This window comes from Rhinatrema bivittatum, chromosome 3, assembly GCF_901001135.1.
Source record: "Rhinatrema bivittatum chromosome 3, aRhiBiv1.1, whole genome shotgun sequence".
NCBI classification, from domain to species: Eukaryota; Metazoa; Chordata; class Amphibia; order Gymnophiona; family Rhinatrematidae; genus Rhinatrema; species Rhinatrema bivittatum.
The window spans coordinates 245,606,299-245,633,601 of NC_042617.1; the positions used below are offsets into that span (position 1 = coordinate 245,606,299).

The 27,303-nt window shown below is 43.2% G+C and overlaps 1 protein-coding gene across 7 annotated transcripts in view; it reads left to right on the top strand.

The window, feature by feature from the left end:
- Window positions 1-27,303, top strand: part of ENPP3 (ectonucleotide pyrophosphatase/phosphodiesterase 3) — a 329,854-nt gene that overhangs the window by 259,042 nt on the left and 43,509 nt on the right. For all 7 annotated transcript variants that reach the window (XM_029594399.1, XM_029594400.1, XM_029594401.1 and 4 more), the window contains one exon: window positions 899-1,053. In XM_029594399.1, coding sequence (XP_029450259.1) covers window positions 899-1,053 — 155 coding nt within the window. The remainder of the gene's footprint in view (window positions 1-898; window positions 1,054-27,303) is intronic.

A 27,303-nucleotide genomic window follows, 5' to 3' on the forward strand; every position in this document is an offset into this window, starting at 1 on the left:
GATTTGAGGTGCACCCTTTGATGTGCTCCAGGTTTGTTTGTTTTTTAATCTTTGGGCTAGTGAGATGGGGGATCAATGGAACTATCAGCCCCACTATTTTTTCATCTTTTATTGTGCGGGAGAGGGGGATTGGAGGCATTGTCAGTCCTGTAATTTAATTTTGCATCTGTCACCGGGAGGGGGATTCAGCAGCTCGATTTAGACCTGCACCGACACAATCTAGATGTGGTCACCCAGATTAGGTGTCTGTCCCTTGAAAATCAGCACTAGGTTCCTAATGTCCTCAGCCCACTCTGTTCTCAACACTGGCTCCACCGCTCCTAAGCTTATATGCCATGTGATTTACAGCACACAGATTTAGGCGCTCAGAGCCCACATGTTTTTTAATTCAAATGTCTAGGGACCTAGCTCTAAAAGTTATGCATGCCCGACATGCGAGTAAACCAGTGTGTGTGTAAGTAATGTTTGTACATGTTTACCCAGAATGATCAGAAGCAATCATACTTTAGAAAATCTGGCAATATGTGCATAAGTGATCAGGAAAATGTATACACACCAAATAGGTGTAACGTGTGGGGTAGTTTTGGTGAAATGATTTTCAAAGCGGGCATATGCATATGTCCACTTTGAAAATTAATGTAACTTATGTGCTTGACTTTCCTATGTAGGCTGCTTAAAAATTACTTTCCCTTAGATTAAAAAAAGTGTGTCTTGCCCAGTGGAAAATGTCTGACAAGACGTTTGTTAAGAAATTGACAACACAACACTGGGGAGAGTGATGTCGGACACGCATTCACAGCCTTCATAAATACAACTCTCATTGCTTGTTCCATTGATGCAAAACTCTGCCTGGAAAATAACTACTTTAAGACAGAATAATCTCTAATTTATCTTCCAGAGAACAAGGCAAATGCGTTTATTTTACCTTATGGGAGACCCAGAGTCCTACAGAAGAGCAGCACCTACTGTCTCCTATACCACCATGACTATGTGAATGGATACAGTCAGGACATTCGGATGCCACTGTGGAGTGCATACACCATTGAAAAGCAGGTATGTTTTAAATCTACAAAATGTGTACTACTAATACAACATGCATTTAATACATTACTGAAAAAGCATGAGATCAATAATATATTCAAAGCCATTTAGCCAGATAAATTCACAAGTTATCCAGCCAAATGGCAACTTTTTGAAAATTGGAGCACACATCCAGCTGTAATTTAGCCAGATAAAATAGAGGGGGGGTAGATATTGAAAGCCTAAACAACTAAGGACTGGATTCTCTAAGCTCACAGACCTTAGAGAATCCGGCATTAACAGGGGGCGGGAGGGCGAAGCGGGGGGCGGTCCTGCGATAGCTGGCAGTGATCGCATCTCCGCGGTACGATCGCCGTCGGCTTTCACGCTGAATAACTACACCATAAAAGGTGTAGTTATTCAGCGATGTGTCCGCAGCTTCGGCCCCGGTGCCACCCTGATTCCTCCTCTTCCGGGGCTGATTCCGCCCCAAGCTAGCTATCGCTTTTTGCGTGCGATAGCTTTAGAGAATGACCCTCTAAGTAACCTACAAGTTCATTCATCGTTTCACATTAAGGCCCTAACGTGCATGATAACTCTGTAATGCACACTTAAAAAGGTTTTTATTGAGAGAGAGAGACTCTATAGAGCTAATATGTCACTTTACTATTTATTCTCAAATATACAATGGCTAAAAGACCTCACGTATTAAACTTTAAAAAACACCACTCCACTCATGAGGAATATCTTATTCTCTAATTATCCAAATATTTCTTTATATCAGGAATCAGTATCAGAGATAAATGTGCCGTTACAATCTCCAGGCTCTTGTCCACAATGGGCTACAACCAGTATCATCAACAGGCACCAGATTTTACGTCATTTACTGTTTCCTGTATTGCATTTTATTCAATTTAAATACTAAATTCTTCTTATTATTTATTTATAATCTTAAATCTTTAGTACTTGTATTTAAACCCTTTTACCAAAAACTCCCACCAGAGTAAGTGCTTATCTTTAGCTTTGGAGATTTTTACTCTACAGGCTCTCAAATGTTTTTATTTTGCCTGCTGCAGTTTTACTTTTCCCGCTGCGTTTTCTTCATTCAATGCACCCAACATTGACAATGTTTCGGCATCTTCAGGGGATATTTCTTTATCTATGATTAAAAACACATAAATCTCACCAACATTCCTTTTAAAAGACTTTTCACTTTTTAATCAACCCCAGCAGCTCAACGCACAACTCAAAAATCTTCAAAGCTAAAGATAAGCACTTACTCTGGTGGGAGTTTTTGGTAAAAGGGTTTAAATACAAGTAGTAAAGATTTAAGATTATAAATAAATAAGAAGAATATAGTATTTAAATTGAATAAAATGCAATACAGGAAACAGTGAATGATGTAAAATCTGATTCCTGTTGATGATACTGTTGTAGCCCATTGCAGTCAACAGCCTGGAGATTGTAACGGCACATTTATCTCTGATTCTGATTCCTGATATAAAGAAATATTTGGATAATTAGAGAATAAGATATTCCTCATGAGTGGAGTGGTGTTTTTTAAACTTTACTATTTATACCACTGTTAACATGGTGCGGGGGGGGGGGGGGGGGGGAGACGCGGTTTTACATATACAGTAGGAGGTACAAACAGCAAAGGTGAAATCACTGAAGATTTTCTGCTGTTTGAATTGTTGAAAGGTACAAGAGGAGTTGATTTGTGCAATGCGCTCTCTTCCTGCTTCCAAGTCAAAAGTTAGCCCTATAGAATCATCTGCACTGAATGCAGCAGAAGCAGTGAACAATACATATAACAGTATAACAGAACTTTATGTAGCGTAAGAACATGAACAGCAGCATTAGCAACAAAAAAAACAGAAAGCTGCTGTGGAAGCAAGACAACTGTGAAAGTAGGACAACTGAAAACAAACAGAAAAGCACCTGTGGACAACTTTAACTGGGGATTATTCAGCGGGACCTTTATTCTGCTGAATATCTGAGAGATGTTATCTGGATAACTTTAGCTGAATATCTTGTTCACTGGCTGTCTTACTGAATATTACTCCCCATATGTTCATACAAGCACTGCCATGGAACAGTCTAAACTTCTCAGATTTCAGAAGTTAAGCAATATCAGGCCTGCCTAGTACCTGGATGGGAGTCATCCAGGAAGACCAGCTGCTGTGGGCTACAAAAGGTAAGAAATTACATGTTGGGGCTGTGATCATGTAAATCTTAATAAACAAAGTACCACCACAAATAGTTCCTCTAAAAATCTATTAGACACATCAAAGCAATAATATTTTGCACAAGGTACATTTTCTCTGAATACTTTTTGAATTGCATTGTTTTCAAATATTGCTGCAAGTAGTCGCTAATCCTTTATATAGAAAACAAATTATTTTTTCCAAATAGTAACATTCCTGATTAATGGCTCTGTTGGTTTATCTATTGGTCTTATCCCTAAGGGCCTTATTTTCTAAACGTATCGCACGCGGTAAGGGACGTTTCGCACGCGAAATGTCCCTTTTCGCGTGCGATACCAAAATAGGGGTGGAGTCGGCCCCGGAAGAGGAGGAGTCGGGGCATCACCGGGGCCGACTCCACGAAGCCGCTGCGGACGACGAAAAGGTAAGTGCCTTTTCGCGTCCTATTTCGCTCCCAATAGCTACACCTCCTATGGTGGCGCTATTGGGTGCGAAACCGGCAGCGATCGCACCGCGACGGTGCGATCGCTGCCGGCTAGCGCAGGCCCGCCCACCTGTTTCGGCCCCCTGCCCCTCATTCCCTAAAGTATCGCAGGCCTGCGATACTTTAGAAAATGAGGCCCTAAGTCTTTCTATTTTGTTATTATAATTTACTTCTCATATTTTTACATTTTTTGCTATAAAAGGTATACATTGTTAATTATTGACATAGTCTTCTGGTTTGTTTTTTTTTAAATGCCTTCCCTGAGTGCACTTTCAATCTATTCATTCCATATGATTCATGCTTTATAGAGGCAATTATCAAAGTTCCTTATTTTATTTTTTTACTCTTGGACCTTGTACCTAATGATCAGAGAGTACATGTCTACCTTTCCCCTGCAGACTTTGCATGTACTTTTTGTGCAAGCAAAATCTGAATGGAAAATAACACCTGTAGACTGGAAATTACACATAAACCTTAGGAATGCCTCCCCTAAATGCAACCAAAGTATGTGTATTGTGAAACAGCATGCATGCTTTTTGCTGCCTTGAAGAGGGAAATTTGAGGACAGCCAATTTATCTGGATAAATTGCTACATACCCCCATAAATGACTTTGAAAATTTCCCTCTGCAGGTACTATTGTGATGTCTGCATGGGGATTCTGATGAGAGTCAGCACAGTAGCACCAGATTTATTTATGTAACCCCCATGACACTGGGATCACCCTCGGCCAGCTGCAGGGGTAGTTGCTGACCCTTATCCAGCTCTAGAATAAGAAAAAACAAATACCTCCAGAGTTCAACCAACTGGGGTCCAAAATGAATTCTGGGAGGCCCAAGGGGAGACTCATGCAAGAACAGGGTCCACACCACACCTTTATAGTTCCAAAAACAACAGAATGTATTGGTTTCCAAAATAGCAGACAAACGAAACTCCAGGCACAGTCCAATTCAAATGCAAAATAAAACAGGAAAACAGAAAAATATGAATAGCAGTCACTTACCGACTCTATTTAGAACAGACTCAGAAGAAAATCATTAGAGATGTTATCTCTCCTCTCAGTTAACCCAAAGGTATCAGGTGAAACCTCCCGACCCCCTCCAAAAACCTTTAAAATTATCTGGTGGTCCAGGGGGGCCTTGGTTGGCCTCGGGGAGAGATCCAGGGGGGCCTCGGGGAGAGGAGAGATCCAGGGAGGCCTCGGGCAGAGATTTCCCATTCCCAGGCATCAGCTGTTCTAAAAAAAATGGCGCCGATGCCCCTTTGCCCTTACCATGTGACAGGGTATCTGTGCCATTGGCCGGCCCCTGTCACATGGCAGGAGCACTGGATGGCCGGCACCATCTTTAAAGATGGCGCCAGCCATCATCATTACTCATCAGCCCCTATTATAGAGTATAGTATAATATACTATACTCTAAACCTTTGAAAAGGTTTTGGGGGGGTCGGGAGGTGGGGTTTGATTTAAAGGGTCGGGTGGGTTTTTTTTTTAGTGGCGCGGGCCTCCCTAAAAAAAAAATTAGCGATGTGAATTGGAATCGGAAACTATTCCAATTCACATATCTTAACGATCAGATTTCCCCCCCCCCCCAGCCGAATCTGATCGTTAAGACGATCTGGCACATGATTCACATCTCTAGAATCTGAACAGACAAAGAAGGGTTAATCCTGTGTTCTCACCTTAGTAGGTTCTCCTACCTTTCCCAGCTGTGGAAGACTCTTAGAAGTGCCAAAAGAGAGAGAGAACTTTCATCAGTGAGGCAGCCAGCCCTGAATTTCTCAATTCCCTGCTTAAAATTCCCTCTGCGCACCTATATTTTCCCAATAGTGGTTAAAGATAATTTTCATCAAATTACCTTTATGGTAGTTCCTTAAATGGCAGGAAACTGTGTATGCAAAATATTTCTCATGCATATTCATTAGGGATATCCTGGAAACCCAACTGCCTAGGGGGGCCCATAGGACTGGTTTGAACACCCCTGCCTTAAGATGCTGATGCCACTTTTGGTACCGCTTTGCCTCTCATGGTACCTTCAATGGTTCATGCAACTGTTGTTGGTGCCCTTTTTTGAAGCCTTGGAGTGATTTCCCACTATAGCTTTCTTCTTTGTTTGTTATACTGTGGTGTTTTGTCCCCAGAACAAAATGTGAAAAAGTCAAAAGATACAATTTCTCTACCACAACACCTGTTTTATAGTTCTTTTTATTCTACTCCTTCACAGTCCCAGCCAGGTACTCCAACCCTGTTTGATTGTACTGATTATACTGGCTCTTTGTTTAGTTTAGTTTCTTTTATTTGACCGCTTTTCTAAAATAAATCAAAGCAGTTTACAACAAATAAATAATATTATGGGGTGGTTTGTCCACAAAAACCCTCAGCCAGAAGGAAGCAATACAAACATAAGAAAAATAAATTGCTGCTGAGAAACCATTTTGATATTCAGAATGTGCTAAAAGCTTCAGTAGGAAGAGAGAACTCTTACAAAACAAATAAATTAAGAAATGGAATATTCTGAGTTCAGCTAAGGAATATGGGAAAAACTTTCTTAATAAAGCAAACCTTACAACTTACCAAGAAAACCACACTGATTAGAAAGTGAAACAATTTACATGTTCTGAATGTTATCAAATTTTCATTCAGAAAGCCCATTTCACAAGAAACCTTTAATTCTACCCAGTAGCAAGATCAAACTCACGTAGGGAATAAAATAAAAGCTCATGAAACAAAAATTATACTGATATCAGATTTTTGCCTTGCACTAAATCTGACTAGTGGCAAGAGCTTCCACAGGAAGACAGACATCCCCCATGCCACTCTGCCTTACTGCTATACCCCTCATGCTACAACTTGGGAGTCTTTATGCCACACAGTCTTGCTGTTATACCCAGACTTTACATCTTGGGGCTCTTTCTGCTATGCTGCCTTGCTGCCATACCCCAGACCTTACATCTTGAGGTATTCCTACCACTGGGGGATTGCTTTGCACCGCTCATGTTGCTTTGGTGGGTTGATTCCAACACACCAAAGCTGTTTGTTTGTGCTGATTTTCCCCTTTATCAATGTCATGGGGTTCTTCCTGCCACCTTTTTTGCTTTGTTTCCCCTTCATGGTGCCTTAAGATGCAGATACCACTTTTGGTGCCACTTTTCCTCTCAGGCTACCTTCAAGGGTTTATGCCATTATTGGTAGTGCCCTCTTTTGGGGCCTTGGGTATTCTTCCCCTCTTGCTGCTTCTTTGCTTCTCTGATGATGCTTTGGAGAGCTCCCCTGCTGGTGCCTCTTTTCTCCTTTATGGAACCTTAAGCTATTCATGACACTTTGAGAGCCACATTGCCATAGTCTAGGTACCTTGGAGTTCTTTCCCCCTTCTCTAGATTTCTTCACACAAGTTTCATTAGATCTGATGAGGAAACCCTAATTCTGGAGCACAAAATAGGCTGCAGTGCTTCCCCCTTGCCCCTTGAAAAACAAAAACAAAAACAAAAAAATCCAAATTAAACCAATAAATGAATATATATATATATATGTATATATTTTTGTTTGTTTTGAAACTAATGAAACAAATTAAGATTCCCAAGAAGCAAATGAATGAAGCAAAAACAATTTTTTTTCCTTCTGAACATCTCTAGAGCATATTAGTGTCCTCCATCCAGCATTGTTTAGGTTGTCTGATCTAAAACAGCCTCTATGTTTATGTTTATATACCTATAATTTGTGTGTGTGTGTGTGTGTGTGTGTGTGTGTGCCTGTGGGAGTTTGGGCCTCTGTGTGTGTGTATGCCTCTGCCTGTATGTATGTGGGTGCTTCTGCCTCTGTATATGGGGGCATATGTGTGTGTGTATGTATGTGAGTGCCTCTGTGTGTGGGCCTGTGTATGTGGTTTATTATTATTCTAGTTTATTTAAAATACAGTGTTACACTCAGTGGTCTGTGGGAGCAGGTCCATAACCTGCTGCTGTTACCTCCAGCCCGAGCTCTCTGCAGACTCTCCAAATGAGTGTGCAGCAGACCACCATGCTTGAATGACCCATAGTAGTGAACTAACAGCGAGATGCTAATACTGACACGGGGCTGCCTCTAGGCACATGTGTGCCCAACTTGCTATAACTTTAAAGGGCCCGCATCATGGCACTGTCACTATTTAAGGCCCTCTCTCCCTGCACTACTTGCCTCGGCAATAGATGAACTTCCTGGAAGTAGTGCATTGCCTCTGCGTGTTCCTGATTCTGGCTTCATTGTTCCTGGTCCATGATCCTGAGTTCTTGATTATTGTTCCTGGTTCTGTGTTGGCAGTCTGGTTCATATTCCTGAGTTCTCGTCTTCTTCATGGTGAGTCTTTAGTCCCTTGTCTTCTTCGTGGTCAGTCTTCAATGTCTCCACTCCTGCTTGTGCCACTCCTCGCCTCCCTACTTTCTTTCCATCTCTTGTTGCTCCTCAGATGGACCTCTGGTTGTGACCTTGGCCTGGACTCTGACTCTGATTGTATTCTGCTTCCCACTGACCATGGCCTGGATCATGACTCTGTACTTCACCTGCCACTGACCACTGCCTGGACTTCGTTTGTGATTGTACACTGCCTGCCTTAACTGCTGCAGGACTCTGACTATGCTTACATCCCCTCTGTGCTAGCCCTTGGCCTGCAACTCCTTTGACTTGACAGATCTTCTGCTCAGCAACAGAGGCCCGTGCTTAAGACCTGCTGGTCCCAGCACCTGAGGACTCAACCTAAGGGGAACATGGGCTTGTATAGGAGAAGCTCCAACTGAGCCTCTCTCACAGCCAGCTCTGCCAGCCAATGGTTGGGACATGCAGGGCTCCTCCCTGCAGATTGTGCCAACTCCACCTTGATCCAAGGGTTGATGCCCACAGCATATAGTAATTATATTTCACTTATAATGGACCAGCCTTACTAGGCGAATTACATAAAACAAATATATGTAACACAAATGAAACCACTGAACCTAGACTAAAGAGGCCAAATCAAGTTCTGTAGGATGTTATATTAGAATTGGTTTGAGAAAAGGCTTCAGAGAATAACAAATCTTCAATTTCCTCCAAAACTGAATAGAATCAGATGTGTTGCTGTGCCTGTTAGTCCACTTGTATATGTAAAAATAAGTCATGTGTGTGTGTGTATGTGTGCATATATGCCTACCTGTGTTTACGCCTGTGTGCCTGTGCATGTGTGCCCTGAATGTGAATTGTGTGCCTGCCTGTGTATGTGTGTGTGACTGCCTGTGTGCATGCATGTGTGTGTGCCTGTGTGTGTGTGTTGTGTGTGTGTGTGTGCACAACAGGGCTTTGCAGACGGAGCAACTTGGCTTTGCACTATGCACCTTCCACTGCTCTGGGTACCAGCTAGTGATCAAACACAGACACGACAGTGTGATGGACTGGCCCAAATGACACAAACCTTTTATCTTTATCTATCTATCTATCTATAAATATATATGTTATTGACATAAATGCCCATAATATAATACCTTTAATCCAATTATGTGTTATGTTTTTGTATGGATGTGAACCCTGGGTCGAGATGTGAGATGTCTCCGCCCACAGGTAGGAGCCCTGTGGGTCTCACCATCGATAGGTGGGATCTCAGCAGCGTAGGACACAGCTATATATATAGACTTTATTATGCAGGAAGGAAAAGACAGGGCCCGTGGAGCAGGAGCTGTAATAAGTACAGTTCTGAGTAGAGAGGTATACCATGTGATACCACAGCTGAGAAGATCTGATAGTGGCTCGCAGAGCGGGGTATGCCAGTAAGTTCCTTCAGACTGGTGTAGATAGCCTCAGTGGTGCAGATCCAGTAGTGGCCTGCGGAGCAGGGTACACCAAGGAGTCTGTACTGTAGATGGAAGAACTGAGGAACAGATACCCGGAAGTGAAGCTTGTAGTTGCAGCAGTAGCAGCCCTGCATCTCAGGGTGTATTGTAAATTTCTTTACTGAAGGAGAAGTGGTAGTGGCCTGAGGAATGGGGTACACTGCGGGAAGGCTTCAGTCAAGCTTGAGTCGTTGGAGTCAGAAGTAAGGTACTCACAATGGATGTTCCCAGATAAAGTCCCAAGGCTTGGGTCAGGAGGAATCCCCAGGCAGGAAGGCCCTCCGAGGAACGGGTACCCAGAGCATCCAAACCCAGAGAGAGAAGGCAGGAACTGAAGTCCAAAGTAGAGCGGATTCAGCAGCGAGGAAAACTCCTTGCTAACTCGTAATAGCAGAGGGAAGGTTGGTTTAAGTACAGCATCTTGTTAACGTCATCCAGAGGGGATGCCCCCGAGGTTCCCGCCATGATGCGTACAAAGGAGACCCTCGTGCGAGCGCGCCCTAGGTAATTCCAGGTTCAAGATGGCGGTAGGCAGCGCCCACGCTGACCTGGGGACGCCAAGGAGGTCAGCGCTGGCTGTTGGAGACTGCCACTCTCCCAATGATTGATGGTGCAGGGAAAAAAGAAGTGAGCATGAGAGGTCACAGCCATCTGCGCCTGACGGGCGTAACGTACCCCCCTTCTTAGGGCCCCTCCCCTGGAGTTTTGGTTTCCTAGGATATGACAAGTGAAATTGTCTAATCAACTCCTTGTTGAGGATGTTGCTTGCAGGATCCCAACTATTCTCCTCAGTTCCAAATCCTTCCCAGGATATGAGGTACTCCCAGCGTCTTCCATTTTTTCGTACATCAATTATATCTTCCACCTGATAAGTGATGTCCTCTTCTGCCGTGAGAGGTTGAGGATCAGGAGTCTTCCTAGAGAACTCCGACAAAACATGCAGTTTTAGAAGGGAGATGTGGAAGGCGTTGTGGATTCTCAGAAAGGATGGTAGCTACAGGCTGTATGTGACTGGACCCAGGCGGCGGCGTATAGCGAAAGGCCCTATGTACCTGGGTGCAAAGTGAGCGTAAGGCATCTTTAGGTGGATGAAGCGGGTACTGAGCCACACCTTGTCTCTGATTTGTAATTATGGAGGAGCTGCCCTATGATGGGCTCATAGAACTTCTTGACCTGTTGCCCAGCTTTCTGCAGAAGTTCCTTGGTGTGTTCCCAAAGCAGATGCAGTTCTTGTGTCGAAACCTGGGCTGCAGGAGAGGATACTGACAAGGGCAGTGGTAAAGGAGGTAGGAGTTGACATCCATAGACTAGTTGAAAAGGCAACGATCCAGTTGAAGCTGATTGATGAGAATTTAGCACAAATTCAGCCCAGGGAAGTAGCTCGGACCAGTCACTTTGTCTGGAGTTGACATAAGCCCAGAGAAATTGCTTTAGGGTACAGTTCATCCTCTCTGTTTGTTTGTCCGTTGGCTTGTGGATGGTAAGCTGAAGTAAGATCCAGAGATATGTCGACATTTTTGCAGATAGATCTCCAGAACTTCGCAGTAAATTGGACTCCTCTGTCAAGGAGGATGTGCTTAGGCATGCCGTGCAGATGGAATACGTGACAGATGTACAGCTTCACTAATTCTGGAGCCGAAGGTAACCCGGGTAATGCCACAAAATGAGCCATTTTAGAGAAACGGTCTATAGTGACCCAGATGGTATTGTTGCCATTGGATATTGGTAAATCAACTATAAGTTCATGGTGATGTGTGTCCATGGTTCGCTAGGAGCAGGAAGAGGCTGAAGAAGTCCCCAGGGATGACCGGCCGGTGGTTTCTGTCTTGCGCAGATAGAACAAGATTCCATGTAGGCCCGTACATCCTCTTTCATAGAAGGCCACCAGTAACATCTTTGCAGTGTGGTCAGTGTTCTGGATTGTCCAGGATGACCCGCAAGTAGAGAGTCATGGGCCCATCTGAGGATCTTCCTGAGCGTCCGGGGAACCACCGTCTTCCGGATTGGAACCTTGTGAATAGTTGAGAAAAGTACCATGATCAAAGACCAGGATGGGACAGATGGAAGCCGATCGCACAGAGGTGATCAGTGTGCTAGAGATGAGAAAGTAATCTAATGAGGAAAGGAATAGAAGGTATAATCCTTGTCTGTAGGGTGAAGTAAGTGCCAAGAATTCGAAAGACCAAAGGAGTTGATCAAATGCCGCAGAGTTTTGCAGGATTTAGAAATATGAGACCGCAGTGTAGTTTTCTTATCCAAGAAGGGATCCAATGGTTGGTTGAAATCTCTGCCAATAGTGGTTGGAGAAGAGTCCATTGCCAGCAGGCGAGCAAAAATGGAGTGAAAAAATTCTGGAGTATCTGCATCGGGGGCAAAAATGTTGAGAAAGATATAGGCATGTTGGGCAACTTTAACCTGAGCTAGGAGCCAGCGGCCATCCACGTCAGAGATTTGGTGTAAGAGTTGCGCATCCAAGCATTTATGAAGAAGGATAGCAACGCCGCGTTTCTTTTGCACTGCTGGGCTGTAGAGAACTTGGCCCACCCATTGCTATTTCAGTTTAAGAGATTCAGATGGAGAGAGGTGCGTCTCCTGAATAAAAGCCACATCCGCATGTAAAGATTGTAAATATTACCAATAGTGTCCAAGTTAATGCTCCCTTCACCAAGAACCTATAGGGTGAATATACATACTAGGCTTCATTGACCTTCATAATAGGCTTCATCATATAGCATGGTTTTACTTTCACACTCCGCCTTATCTTTAATCATTGGTCAATACTGGTGCGGTTTTTTTGTTGTATTTTTCAATATGCAAAATATCTCGTGTTAATGCCACGTGTGATGTGCTCCTTAAAATCACAATCATACATCAAATTTAGCTGCATTACTTAGGTTAATAAATGGAAGCCAAATTTTCAAGTTGGATTGCCCGGTAAACTCTGCCTGACACGGGACCATGTTTCAGATGTCGAAACTATCCTTTTTCAAGGGCTCATCTATTGTGATCGCTCAATTTGTCAGTTTGAAACATAGTGGCATGATGCCAAATTGAGCGATCACAATAGATGAGCCCTTGAAAAAGGGCATGATGCCACTATGTTTCAAACTGACAAATTGAGCGATCACAATAGATGAGCCCTTGAAAGCTAAGTAATGCAGCTAAATTTGATGTATGATTGTGATTTTAAGGAGCACATCACACATGGCATTAACACAAGATATTTTGCAGATTGAAAAATACAACAAAAAAAACGCACCAGTATTGACCAATGATTAAAGATAAGACGGAGTGTGAAAGTAAAACCATGCTATACGATGAAGCCTATTATGAAGGTCAATGAAGCCTAGTATGTATATTCACCCTATAGGTTCTTGGTGAATGGAGCATTAACTTGGACACTATTGGTACTCTTTGCGATTGTGGGTCAGTATTTACCAACGGTCCATCCCTAAAGTGTTAGTAATTCAAGGTCCATGGTTTTAGTAGTAAAGATTGTAAATATGCCAGAATTTTTTTCCTTTTAATAGGGTGTGAGAAGCCGTTGACATTCAAGGAGATGATGGTGAGAGAAGTGATAGAGGACGCCATGAGAGCAATATGCTGCTAAAACATAGGTGACAGATAGCAAAGTCATTGCAATAGTGGGATGCAATCGGCTGCAAGAACAAAAAGGAGTAGCATGTATCTGGAAGAACCTTAATCGTGGGAGAGGTAAAAAAGAAAAAGAAACAAGAAAATAAAAGAAATGAGATAATCCAGAATAGAAAAAGCCAGTGTGCCATATTGGCTTCGGAACTCAAAAGAGCCTCTTGTCTGGCCAGTGGCTGTTACTTTCCTAGTCTGCCCGCCAGACCATGGCAGGAGGATACATGCAAACCCTATGTATAAGAAATGCACGGAGGAAAAAAGAAACATATGTACATCAGGCTAGCATTCGCCGTTACATTCCACTTCCAAAGTGAACATCAGATGTGTGGTGGCATCAAAGCAATAGAAAAAAACAAAAATGATTTCAATTGAACATCACATCTTGAACAGTTAGGAGCCAGAATCGGATCATCTGTGTGAAAAGCTCTCAGGGAAAAAAGAAAGCCTATAGTAGCAAACACCCGGATCTGTAAGGTAACTTCAAGTGACCATGGTGGAAGAAGCCTCTTGACTCTGTAGAAATTCTTCCAGCACTGTAGATTGGTGAAAGATCCTAGTATGGTTTTGATAGGTGATCTTCATTTGCGACGGGTAAAGGAGGCCATATTGGGCCCCCAGGGAGCGTAACCGTGGACGCAATGCCAAGAAATGTTTCCGTTTCACGGCAGTGGTCTTGGCAAAGTCCGGTACCAGAGAACATTATTGCCTTGAAATTGAAGAGGCGATTGACTTTTAGCGGTGGCTAAGATGAGAAGTACCTGAGGGTAACGGAGCACTTTAAAGATGAGAGGCCACGGGTGGGGAGAGTCATGGAGGGGCCTGGTCGGTATCCGATGCGCCCATTCTATCTCAAAGGGGCAGTTGAATTTTATTTTTAGGCAGGACGGAATGAAATTTGTTAGAAAGGTAATCGGGTCAGGTCCCTCAGCTCCCTCCGGTACGCCTAAGAGTTGAAGATTATTTCTGCGATTTCTGTTGGACAAATCTTCAATTTAAGATTGCAGGAGCTCTAACTCATGGTTGAAACGGGGGAGTGTCGCAGTAGAGAGCAGCAGTGAAGAGGTTTGTGCCTCAACGTCGTGCAGTCGGGTCTGAAAACTAGCCATTTGTTGGGTAACTGACTGCAGGTCAAACCGGATAGCCATGGTCACATCAATATTCAGCTGAAGCATGTCTTTAAGCTGTTTTAGCTCCAGGAGAACCAAATCTGCAGACGCCATCTTTTGTGGTGTAGAGGATTTCTCCGGGGAGGGTGGGTCTTGTTTGGCCCGTTTGGAGCCCGAAACAGCAGCAAAGGCTGCCTCAATCTTCCACGACTTGGAGGTGGACATCTTCCAAATAAGTTGATGTAATTTCTTGGCGAAACACATCTGGTAACAAAGTGGGTTCTAGGGTTATTACAGCAAGGTCTGGCGGAGCTCTTAGGTTAAGCAGCCATCTTGGTCGCTGCTCAAGAGGGCCCCCCTTATTCCTTAATTTGCATTGTTGATGATTTGTTTAAAAGTTATCTTTAAAATCTGGCTTTCTGTGCTCATAAAAGAGTAATTCCTCCAACCTATCCCAGATAGCTAGAATTAATAATATGTAACTGTTTCCTTGGTATTCTGTGCCTTCCTGGTCTGCACAGTGAAAACCAATGGCAGAGATTAAGTGAGAATTTGGGGAAGGTTTAAGGGGTCCATATTCATCCACTGAATGGCCAGTTAGGTTAGCCGAATACACTTATCTAACTTAACTGGGATATTCAGCAGTGCAGCAATGCTGCTGAATATAGTTGGATATCTTAAAGTTAGCTGGATAGGTGTATCTGGCTATCTTTAGACCAGTCCTAAGGCATGGCTAGTTAGCTGGTTAGGTTAACCGGATAATCCAAATATCAGAGTTATCCAGTAAACCTAACCGGCCAGGTCTGCTCCTCCCAGGAACACCTATTGCCCACCCCAGAATACCCCCAATGTAACAGGCTAAATTCTAGATGGATAACTCATTATCTGGCTAAAATATTGCCAGTTAAGCTTTTTAAAATAGCAGCTTAACCATTTAGATGGATAACCTTTCAGTTATCCATCTAAATGGCTTTTGAATATCCACCCCTAAAGATGCAACTACTTTTTTAGGGTTTTTTATGGTTATAGTCTGTGATTTCAGATATGGCACATAATCCACATGTCTGGCACCTTTGCAGAAAGGGGACGAGGAGACATTTGACTTCATGGGGCCTAGTGTAAATGAATAAAAGAAATATTATTGTGCTGTGCGGATCTGGGAAGCCATATAGGGAAGTGGAGGACTCTCTTGCTAAATCAAGAGCTGGAGGTATGCTGGCTTCTTGGCAGCTGATGTATTCTCACACAGGATATGTGCATACTGCTTAATCCAGAGAGAGAGAGAGAGAGAGAGAGAGAGAGAGAAAGAGAATGTGTACGTGTGAGAGAGAAATAGAAAGTGGACTCATGTCCAAGCTCAGTTGTGCATTTGTGATATTTGAATAATAATTTGCATTTATATAGTACCAATAATCTGAACAAAATGCTAACATGCTTTACAATTTAATGTTTCAGACAAATACAGCCACTTTTAAGGTTTGGGGGCATTTCGTCACAGAAAGAGTAGTTGGTGGATGGCCTCTCAGTGGAGGTGGTGCGGTCAAAAGCAGTAATTTATTGGGATAAGCACAAAGGCTCCTTAGTTGCAAAAAAGTGAAGAGAAAGCCAGAAAGCAGCAGGGAACTATGGTGCTGCACTAGAAATAAAATGGGGTAGAGTAGATGGGTTTAATGGTCATCATCTGCTATTATATTCTGAGTTTGGGCCTTTTTCACAGCTTGCTCCTTTCCCTCTGGAATAATCGTGCACCAGATACTCACCAGGTAAATTTTCAGTACTGTGCCAAACCGCACAGTTCCATGCATACTTTTAAGCATGCACAAAATAACCTCGTTTTCAAACACATGGAGGTCACTATTCAAAACAAAACATTTAAATGGATAACTTAGTTAAATAGATAACTTACAACTTAGATGGATAACTTGCCATTTAGATGGCTTTGAATATTGTCCTCATGGTGACTAGTGGGTTGTTATGCAGCAAAACATGCGTGTGTAACTATTTCAAAACAATGGTGCAAGTTCCATGCCTTATGAAATGCTGGTTACACATGTGCTGTGTGAAAATTAATGTGACCTGAGTTCATAGCACACCCCCAAAACACCCTTGCCACCCCCCTCCCAAATGCAGATGTAAGGACTTATTGAAGTCCTTGCACCTGCATTTGGTGGAGGGTAGAGATGTGAATCGTGTCCTCGATCGTCTTAACGATCGATTTCGGCTGGGAGGGGGAGGGAATCGTATTGTTGCCGTTTGGGTGTGTAAACTATCGTGAAAAATCGTTAAAATCGTGAGCCGGCACACTAAACCCCCCTAAAACCCACCCCGACCCTTTAAATTAAATCCCCCCCCCAATGCTTTAAATTACCTGTGGATTCGGCGGTGGTCCAGAACGGCGGCGGTCCGGAACGGCCCCCTCAATAGAATCGTGTTGTCTTCAGCCGGCGCCATTTTTCAAAATGGCCACCGCAAAATGGCGGCGGCCATAGACAAAAACGATTCGACGCAGGAGGTCGTTCCGGACCCCCGCTGGACTTTTGGCAAGTCTTGTGGGGGTCAGGAGGCCCCCCCAAGCTGGCCAAAATTTTCCTGGGAGTCCAGCGGGGTTCCGGGAGCGATTTCTTGCGCGAATCGTTTTCGTACGGAAAATGGCGCCGGCAGGAGATCGACTGCAGGAGGTCATTCAGCGGGGGTTCCGGACCGCCGCTGAACGACCTCCTGCAGTCGATCTCCTGCCGGCGCCATTTTCCGTACGAAAACGATTCGCGGCAAGAAATCGCTCCCGGAACCCCGCTGGACTCCCAGGAAAATTTTGGCCAGCTTGGGGGGGGCCTCCTGACCCCCACAAGACTTGCCAAAAGTCCAGCGGGGGTCCGGAATGACCTCCTGTGTCGAATCGTTTTTGTCTATGGCCGCCGCCATTTTGCGGCAGCCATTTTGAAAAATGGCGCCGGCTGAAGACAACACGATTCTATTGAGGGGGCCGTTCCGGACCGCCGCCGTTCTGGACCACCGCCGGATCCCCAGGTAATTTAAAGCATTGGGGGGGGGGGGGGTTTAGGGGGTTTTAGTGTGCCGGTTTTCCTGCCCTCCCCCTTCCCCCGATTTACGATTTTTTAACGATAAATCGGGGGAATTGGTATTGTTTCGTGGCCCTAACGATTTTTTGACGATTTAAAATATATCGGACGATATTTTAAATCGTCAAAAAACGATTCACATCCCTAGTGGAGGGGAAGGGGAATTGGATTCAGACGACAACCAACATGGGTCTTGACTTTTATGGTCTGAAGTACTGACACACAGCTATAAGGGGGAAAGCACAGGATGGCTTCTATGGCCAAGTCCCCAAGCAAAGAATGTCAAGCAGCTCCTCACCCAGTAAAAATGTTGCTAGCAGACATTTGTTTTGGGTTTGATCTTTGATTGGTTTTGATTGTAAATATTACTACTCTTATCATAAGGCTTTGTTGGACCATCTTAGTAATAGTCTTTGATTGAAACAATGACTGAGACTTCCCTCTCCTGGGGTCTTTGAACTCTCTCTTGAGAGCATCTAAAGCCCTGGTGGCCTCCGGAACAGAATCCTGCCCTGGCAATGAAATCCAGGTCCCACCTTTTGCTAGTGTCCCACTGGGCTGACCCTTCAAATACTTTTTATTTCAGTTTAGTGGTGCAGGGAGAGAAATTCCATGTTCTTCCAAATCCATCAGCAGAAAGTTGTCCTGCCATTGGTCAGCCTCACCATAAAATATGTTGAAGTCTGGGTTGAAGTCTGATTAAAATGTTAATGTGAATTGTTGCTGGTATGACTATTTAAGGTGGAAAGGCAATGCCATGTCCCCTGTTTATAGCTGTGTTGGTGCTAATGCTAGTATTGATGTTGCTAGTGCTCATGTTAGCTGACAAAAGCTGAGGTTCTATGCTTATAGGTGTAAATCTGTGATACACATTTTATGCATGAAGCCTGCACAGATTCTATGCCTCCCTCTGTCTTCATTGTTTCATACTGAATTTTGATTTCAAAACTCATCAAAAATGTTCAAAACAGATTCTAAGTTACCTATCTACTGCTTAAGAGTTTTGAAATGGGCTATGACTCATTGGATAAGAAATGTAAAGGAGGTTTGCTGAAAAGGCAGACAGAAATCATTTAAAAAGTTCACTCAAAGGGGCACTGGTGAGCACTTAGACCATTGGATCCTTTTGAAAAGCTCTGGCACATTTCATCTCCTTTTCCCTTCTTAAACTGATTTGAAAGAACACTGAATCTAATCTGCAGGATCAGAGATATCTGCTAAGCTGGAAAGTCCCTGCAATGTGCAGGAAATGGGGCAAATAACTGACTACTAGAAGGAGGTTGGATACGATATGTAGCTGAGGCAGAGGCAGCTTCAGTGGCATTGCAGGAGTTGTCAGAAGAGGAGTCTTGTGAATAAGAGCGGTTAACGTTAAAATCAAAGCACTGTGCATCCAATTTTCTGATGAGTTTTAGGTGGTTAAGAAATCAATTAATATGAGAAGCTTAACCAGGTAAACTCATTACTTAAGAAGCACAGCCGAGACTGGGAGTCCAAGATTCAATAAGCTGTCCAGCGGTAATTATCTGGGTAAAGTTATGCGGATAACTGCTGAACGTACCTTCAGCTGAATATACTCGGCTAAATCTACCAGGATAAAGTTATTTGGGTAACTATACCACTTATCAGCTTACTGAATATTGGAAAAAAAAAAAAAAAAGTGAGCTGTAGCAGCCCGATCACACTGCTCATCCTTAAGTCTGATTTCTGTTGTTGCTGTAGTGGCCTGATGCCCTTTTGCTTTTCCCCTCATAAAAATGTGGGCACCACTTCAACCCACCCCATAACCTCCAAAAGCTTCCAAAATTGCAGTGGGAAGAGGAAATGCTCTTAACTCCTCCCATAAGGTGAATATCTGCTGGTATAGTAGACTGGTCCTGCCACTTAGATATTCATTTATTCACTGCACTGCAGCCAGGATTGGTTGATTCAATGACAGATCATCAATTCCCGTTTAGAACTCAGTTCTGAATGGAGATTTTTCACTTCACCTCCAGGGCCACCTCTTTTTATCCTCCTAAATTGTGTGCATGGAATGATTTGAGTGCACAAAACTTAGCCATTGAGCTAGGGGTGGGGGTGGGGGAATTCAAAATATTATATTTTGCCCGGATAAAGGGCAATTATTACTGCTTTCTATGTATACTTTGAAAATATTTTAAAGTTCACAGAACTTAATTCTTTCATATCTGTAAAAATATAGACTATGACAGCAGATGTACAAAACATAACAAATGAGCTCATATTTGTTTCATTTGTGGTCTCCCAAAACAAAGGGGGAGGGCTCCCACAAATGAAATAAATAATCCTTGTCTCATTCATTTATGTTTTCCATTCATGTCTATGGCCCATTGAAGCCTATAGTTCTGCTGTAAAACAGGTGCAGGTAACTTAACAACCAGCTCTTGCCTGTGGGACTTCAGCACTTTGTTAGAGCCTTGACAGGGCCAAGGCAGGACAAGTTAGCAAGGAAACTAGCAGAGGACAACTCACGGTACAGCATCTTTTAATGAGCCTATAGCTGTTATCTGGAGCAAGTGATGCTGACCCATTCCCACTGTAAAGTCTGAACATGTGCAAGAAGCAATCCGTATTTCCTCTCTAGCTCTTCACAGAGAAAGACATGCTAGTAGAAGCCCTCACGGAGTTTAAAAAAGCTTAATTTTTGGATTTGGCACTAGCAAAGGACTGCTTCAAATCTTCTCTTTGCTGCAGTGGTTACACTCATTTTTTGTGTGTGGAGATAGCAGTAGTGCACACAGCTAAGCACACATACACTGTACGTGTGTCTGTGTAACAGAGTGTTCACTATACAATGCGTGGTACTTTGAGTGGGTGTGCAGCCACTATATCAATAAATTAATTTGTAATATCCAAACCCTCCTAGTAGGCAGTGAATTGCAACAAATTCCATTATGTCAAGAAAAAGGAGAGGAAGAGATGTTGGCAGCTTTGGCAGGGGCAGCAATAAAAGAAGACAGTCTTGCACTTAAATTGAAGAGGAACTTTTTTAGGCTCAGAATGGCAGGAGAGAAAGACAGCTCAATGCAGAATAAATTGAAGTTTGGAGAGCATGTGCCACTGCTGTTTGCTCTTTTCCCTCTTGTTGTGGAGCAGAGGAAAAAATGGACGTGCCATCTAAGACTGTTATTAGCAGGACAGGAGTAGCAGAATTGCAATGTTCAACACCAGCAGTGCACGCCTCTTTGGTTACTGCTCTGCCAGTTTTGAATATTGCAGGAAGGAAAATCGGCAGAACAGGCTTCCTTTTCTTGTTCTCTTCCCAAGTTGGGTAGTGTGGAGTCTGAAGTGTGGTGTATGCGGGAGCTCACCTGAGTACCTTGAAAGTAACACTGCCACTAACTTAAGAGCCGAGAAAGTCTATCATCATTTTTGGTGGGCCGCATGTATTTTTTCTGTCTTATGGCACAGCCTTCTCCTTTTCTATGCTGCTGTCTCTGCCACCGTCTGGAGTATGCTGCCCTGTGCAATTGCACAGTCTGCAAACCCAGTTGCACCAGGCCTGGAAAGATCATCCCTATAGTAAATGTTCTGGAAGAAATGTTAGAGAGCTTCTATGAGCAAGAGGGAATGGAAGCAAAGATGTTGCAAGTTCTAGATTCCTTGCAGAAGTAAGTGCAAGAGAGACTGAAACCTCTCACAGAAAACAATACATACATGCTTTCTACACTTTGTGATCCATGGGTGAAAGGCAGTGTCACATTGCAGTCCCAGCATCTCACATTCTTGAAGGAGATGATGGTAACTAGGTTGTGTGAACAGCAACACCAGAGACTGAGGCACAGTGGGGATGTAGCACAGGAAAGAGTGGCAACTTCAGAGAGTAGTGCGATCCTGTCAGCTACTACTTCAGAGAATGGTGCAATTCTGTTAGCTACTACTTCCTACCCCACCTCAATATGCCAAAGACACGTTGCCTGCACAGGCCATAGCTAAAGCAGCTGGCAAGAGAGACCCTCAGCCCACACCAGAAAAGGAGGCCCTAGCACAAATTTGTGACACACTATCTCACAAAGCCCATCGAGAACATGGACACAGGTGCTGGCATATTTGGTGCATAAATCTGCAATCTGGCTAGACCTAGCCAAGGTGGCTCAGTATTATCTCTCCTACTCATCAACTAGCTTGCTCAATGAATGTGTCTTCTCAATGGCAGGGGATATCATGAAATCTCATTGCTCAAGGCTGGTGCTAGAGTTGATGGAAAAGCTGGTATTTTTGAAAATCAATCTGCCTTTGCATGGATTTCCAGAATTTCCATGTGAATGGTATGATGACTGGAAGTTCTTTGAAGGCCTTGCTGGTCTCTGCCTACCTGTCAAGTCTCTGATATATCAACTTAGGCATCTTGCTGACACTGCTCTGCCCACCTGCCATGCCCCTGATATATCACTTAAGGGGCTTATTGCTACTGCTCTGCCTACTTGTCTTGCCCATGAAATACAATGGGGGTCATGCTGATAATATGCCTACCTGCCATGCCTTTTATGTACCAGCATGGAAGTTTTGGTGCCTTCGTATTTGCTCTTTGGATCTGAATCTAGTTCTCCCACTCTGTTTGTTTGTTGGTTATATTGGGGTGTTTTATCTCTAGAAAAAAAATATGAACAGCAAGTTTCTACTCCTACTCCATCTCTTTTCTGGTTCTCTACCTTACTGTTTTATTGAACATCTCTAGGATCCCAGCCTAGTTCTCCAACCCTTTGTCTTTCTTAGTTATACTGGGGTATGTTGTCCTCGAAAACCCTAAGTCAGAAGGAAGAAATGCAAGCACAACAGAAAACGTGCACAGGAGAGACTTGTTACATGTTCTGAATGTGGAAAAGGTTTCAGTAGGAAGAGAGAACCAATGCAATACCAGAAAATCAACAAAGGAAAGAGACCGTGTTCAGCTACAGAATATAGGAAAAGTTTTCTTAATAAAGCAAACCTCATAAATTGCCAGGAAAGCCACACTGATGAGAGATCATTGTCATATAGTGATTGTGACAAAAGTTTCAATTGGAAAGCAAATTTCACAAGAAACCGAAAATTCCACCCTGCAGCAAGATCAATTTCAAGTAGAGAATTTAATAAAAGATTATATCTTAAAATACTTATGACAGATCATTTTCTTGTACTAAATCAGTGGCATGTACCTCAATAGGAAGACAGACATCTTAGCATTCTGTCTTAGTACTATACTCCTTGGGGGTCTTTCTTTACTCAGTCTTACTGTCTTACCCCAGACTCTACACTTTGGCGTGTTCTTGCCACTGTGGGGAGCCTTTGCCCGTCTGATGATATCTACTAGGGATGTGAATCATTTTTCTGACGACTGAAAATATTGGAAGATATTTTCAAACTCGTCAGAATTTGGGGGGGCCCCCGAACCCGATAGGAAAACCCCACAAACCTTTTCTTGGGGTTCTCTTATCATTTTGGGGGGCGGGAAGAAAGGGCACATAAAAATAAAATGCAAACCCACCCCGACCCTTTAAATTTAATCCTTTCGCATTCCCCACCCTCCCGATCCCCCCAAATTTTTAAAGTACCTGGTGGTCCAGCTGGGGTCCCGGGAGCGATCTCCCACTCTCGGGCCATCGGCTGCCACTAATCAAAATGGTGCCGATGGCCCTTTGCCCTTAGCATGTGACATGGTAGGTGCTCCTACCATGTGACAGGGACCTGCCAATGTCACGGATACCCTGTCACATGCTAAGGGCAAAGGGCCATCGGCACCATTTTGATTAGTGGCAGCCGACAGCCTGAGAGCGGGAGATCGCTCCTGGGACCCCTGCTGGACCACAAGGTACTTTAAAAACATTTTTTTGGGGGGGGGGGTCGGGAGGGTGGGGGATGCGAAAGGATTAAATTTAAAGGGTTGGGGTGTTTTGGTTTTTTTTCGGCACGACACAGCCAATTAAAACAGGTAAGAATCACGGGAATGAAGATTTCTCGCAGTTTTTACCCGAACTCGATACCGGAAATGAGTCCAGTACCGATTCACATCCCTAATATCTACCCACCAGTTTCATTAGAAATTATTAGAAAATCCCAATTTTGCAGCCCAACTTAGGCTACAGTGATTCCCCTATTTAATGGTAAATGAATGAACAAATAAAGGCCTAGCTTTATTTTCACATGAATAACACCTATAATAAGGAAAAGAGGCATGGCTTTGATAATTTTAGAATTACTGCACAGGTAGTTTTGCACAATGTGTGTTAAAGTTTCCACTACTTGTGATGTGGGGGGAGACAGAGAGAGAGAAAGAGACTTATAAGGCTTTCCTAGTAGTCAACTATTTAGCACTATAGGAAGGCCAGCTAGTAACCTGCGGTGAGGTTTTGGTGGTGGTCTAGGGTTTTGGGGCCAGTTTCACATGCAGAGTGAGATGTATGAAGAGCACAGTAGAGCTCACTGAAGATTTGACATGAACTGGAGTGAGGAAAGTCAAACTAAGATGAGATTACTTCAGTGTTCTCTCGCCCTAGCTTGATAATACCCTGGTAGAGAGTCCATCAAGCTAGGGCGAGAGAACACTGTAGAAATCTCATCTTTGTGTGACTTTCCTCACTCCAAATCATGTCAAATCTTCACTGATGTGTACTGTGCTGTTCGTTCATCTCACTGTGCATGTAAAACTGGCCCCAAAACCCTAGACCACCACCAAAACCTCACCTTGAGTTACTAGCTGGCCCTCCTATAGTGATATAAATAAATAGTTGACTACTATGTGTGCCACCCCAGAGGCTCTCTCTCTTCCCACCCAAAGCCCCCCCCCCCCAGTCCTGCCCCTTTAAAAAAATTAAAAAATTTGCATTTGTGTTGCGATAACCAGGGCCGGTGCAAAGGGATTGGGCACCCTAGGCACCTTCAGTCTTGTGCCGCCCCCCCACTCCCATCCCCATCCCTGGTAGAAGCCCCGACTCCTTCCCCCCCCCAAAAGAAAACTCACGAATCACCTGGTGGTCCAGCGGCGGGCCCAGGAGCCATCTGCCGGCCCCGGGTCATCGGCTGCCACTAATCAAAATTGCGCTGGTGGCCTTCAGCCTCTACCATGTGACAGGAGCTACCGGTGCCATTGGTTGGCCCCTGTCACATGGTAGGGGCTAAAGGCCACCGGCACCATTTTGATTAGTGGCAGCCGAGGCCCCAGGAGCGGAAGATTGCTCCCAGGCCCTCCGCTGGACCACCAGGGGGGCATCAGGAAGGTGGCACTGGGGGGGGGAGGTGGGGGCTGGCCGAATTTTGAAAGGGCACTTTTTGACCTTTCATATTTCTGCCACCTGCCATGGCGCCCCCTAAGTCTCAGCGCGTGGCGATAACTATCACAGACATTAATGCCATAACACATTTTGATAAATGACCCTGAAAGATGGTAATTTGCAAAGGGGCACGCAGGTGAACATTGTTGCATGTGCATTGATGTGTGCCCATCGATGCAGCGATTTTATAGCATACGTGCATACACACACGTATGTTATAAAATAGCCTTGGTGCGCGTATGCGTGCACCTAATTTTACAGGTAGGTGTGCTCAACCACGCAAATCGGGTTTCGGCTGTGTAAGTCATGGAATTTTATAATCGGTGCATGCTCACACCGAGACCAGTTTCACCAGTTTGGCCTCCAGTTCACCCAGTGTAGAGCTAGATCCTCCAGACCCTCTTGGTTTAATGGCTTGCACTCCCCCCAGTTCCCCAGACCCTTTGAACCCCTCAAGGATGGCTTTTTTTTTTTTTTTTAACTTACACCTCCTCCATAGCAGAAGTAAACTTACATGGCATTAGATCTGGGCACATGCCCAGATGTGTAAATATTTGTGTGCACGTCTCTTGAACCTGCCCCAGAATACCCTTGCCCCGTCCACACCATGCCTCCTTTTTGATTCTAAGTGAAATGTGCATGCAGCAGGAGATATGCATGCATGTAGGCATGTAGGTGTTTCTGAAAATTCTGAAAATTTATGAAGCATCGCCTTACACCCTTTAAATATTTTTTCTTTTGGAAAGGTATGTGTTAGAGTCTCATAGGACTCATTTAGTGGGTGTGATGAGCGTGATTTAAAAAGATTTTTCATTATTCACTTCTATTTATGAGGGTCAAAAAAATATATACTTTCAAAAAAATATTTAAGTAATGGTTAAAAAATAACCTTTATGTGTGGGTTTGTTAGGTGACAGCTTTTAAAATATGGCAGGCATATTATTATGTAAGCCTTACATGCATGTGCATCTCCTTATTTTGGTGCACACCGGGCTTTTAAAATTGACCTTCTAATGAATAAATGGAAAGGTGTTTTTTGTTTAAAGCTAACTGAATGGAGGTGCCCTATAAAATGAATGAACAAACTGAATTGAACATTTTATCTCTGCACATCCCTAGGCCCATTAGGCCCATTTAGTCTGTTCTTGGTGCAGTGCCACTGATCCTAAGCCAATCTCTGATTTACTACTCAAGTAGGGATTCTCTATGTTTATCCTAGGCTTTCTTGAATTCTGTTACAGTTTTTGTCACCACCACCTCCTCCTTCTTTTTAACACTCTGCAGCACACAAAGTAAAACTGGCAATCATATTGTTGTCATTATTTTTCCTAGAGAATTTTAAATTTAGTAGGTTTGAGATAGATTGCAGTGTGCTTAATGTTTATTTTCGGATGCGGATTAAGTCCATATTCTTACTTGGTAAACAAAGCAGCATGAATTTCCCTATAGTAAGGTTCATTGGATGGGAACCCAAAGTACATGTGGTTGGAGAAAATTATAGCCCTTGTTCTTAGTATACGATAACATGTTTTAAATTAGTTTGGTATTTCTAGTATAACTTAAAATATTTTATTGCTTGCTTGCGTAAGATGTAAGGCCTTAATTTTGGTTCTTTCTGATTTATAGAGCTTAATACATGTGCTTTGGGTTTGTGGAAGCCAATAGAACATGAGCCAGACATCCCAGCACTAAGCTCTTGCGAGGTCAATATTCAGACATAGCCAGCTAAGTAAGTTAGCCAGATAAGGCTTTTCCGGCTAACTTATTATTATTATTTATGTGCTTAATTAATTGCAATATTTTACAAAAGTAAATCAAAACGATGAACATAAAAAAAATTGAAATTACAAATTAAGAATACCACAAAGATAATTTAATTTATTTAAAATTTTTTCTATACTGTTGTTTAGTGATATACCATCACAACGGTTTACAGATAGGCACATAAATAAGTTTGGTTCGGTTTATCAATTAACTAGTAAGTGCCAATAAATTTTCGGTTACATGGTTCAAATAAAATATGCTATATGGTTCATGGATTGGAAATTCCAATTATATGATTAATAGAATATCCATACATGAGATATACTGTACTCAAATTAATACTTATGTATGAGAAAAGGATAACTGCTATTTGTTGACTTTTAACTGTGTGTAGGAGTACTTTTTCTTGTCCGTTAGTATTCCTTTCTCCCCACTCTCACTTTGAAAAGCTTTTTTGAAGAGCCATGTTTTTAGACTTTTTTTGAAGAGTTTTAATCTTTCATTAATCTTATTTCAAGAGACATTGTGTTCCATAATATTGGACCGGCTAGGGATAGTGCTCTCTCTCTTACTTGCGTCAGTTTTGCTGTCTTTACAGAGGGTATGGTTAGTAAAGCTTTATTGGCTGATCTGAGATTTCTCTGGGGGACATGTAGTCGTAGTGCAGTGTTTAGCCAATCAGTATTTTCCTCATAGATTAGTTTGTGGATTGTGCATAGTGTTTTAAATTGCACTCTTTGTTCAATTGGCAGCCAGTGTAATTCGGCGAGTGTTTGAGTGATGTGATCCCTTCTGCTTTTTCCATTTAGCATTCCGGCTGCAGAGTTCTGTAAGATTTGAAGTGGTCTTAATGTTGTATATGGTAATCCTAGGAAAAGTGTGTTATAATAGTC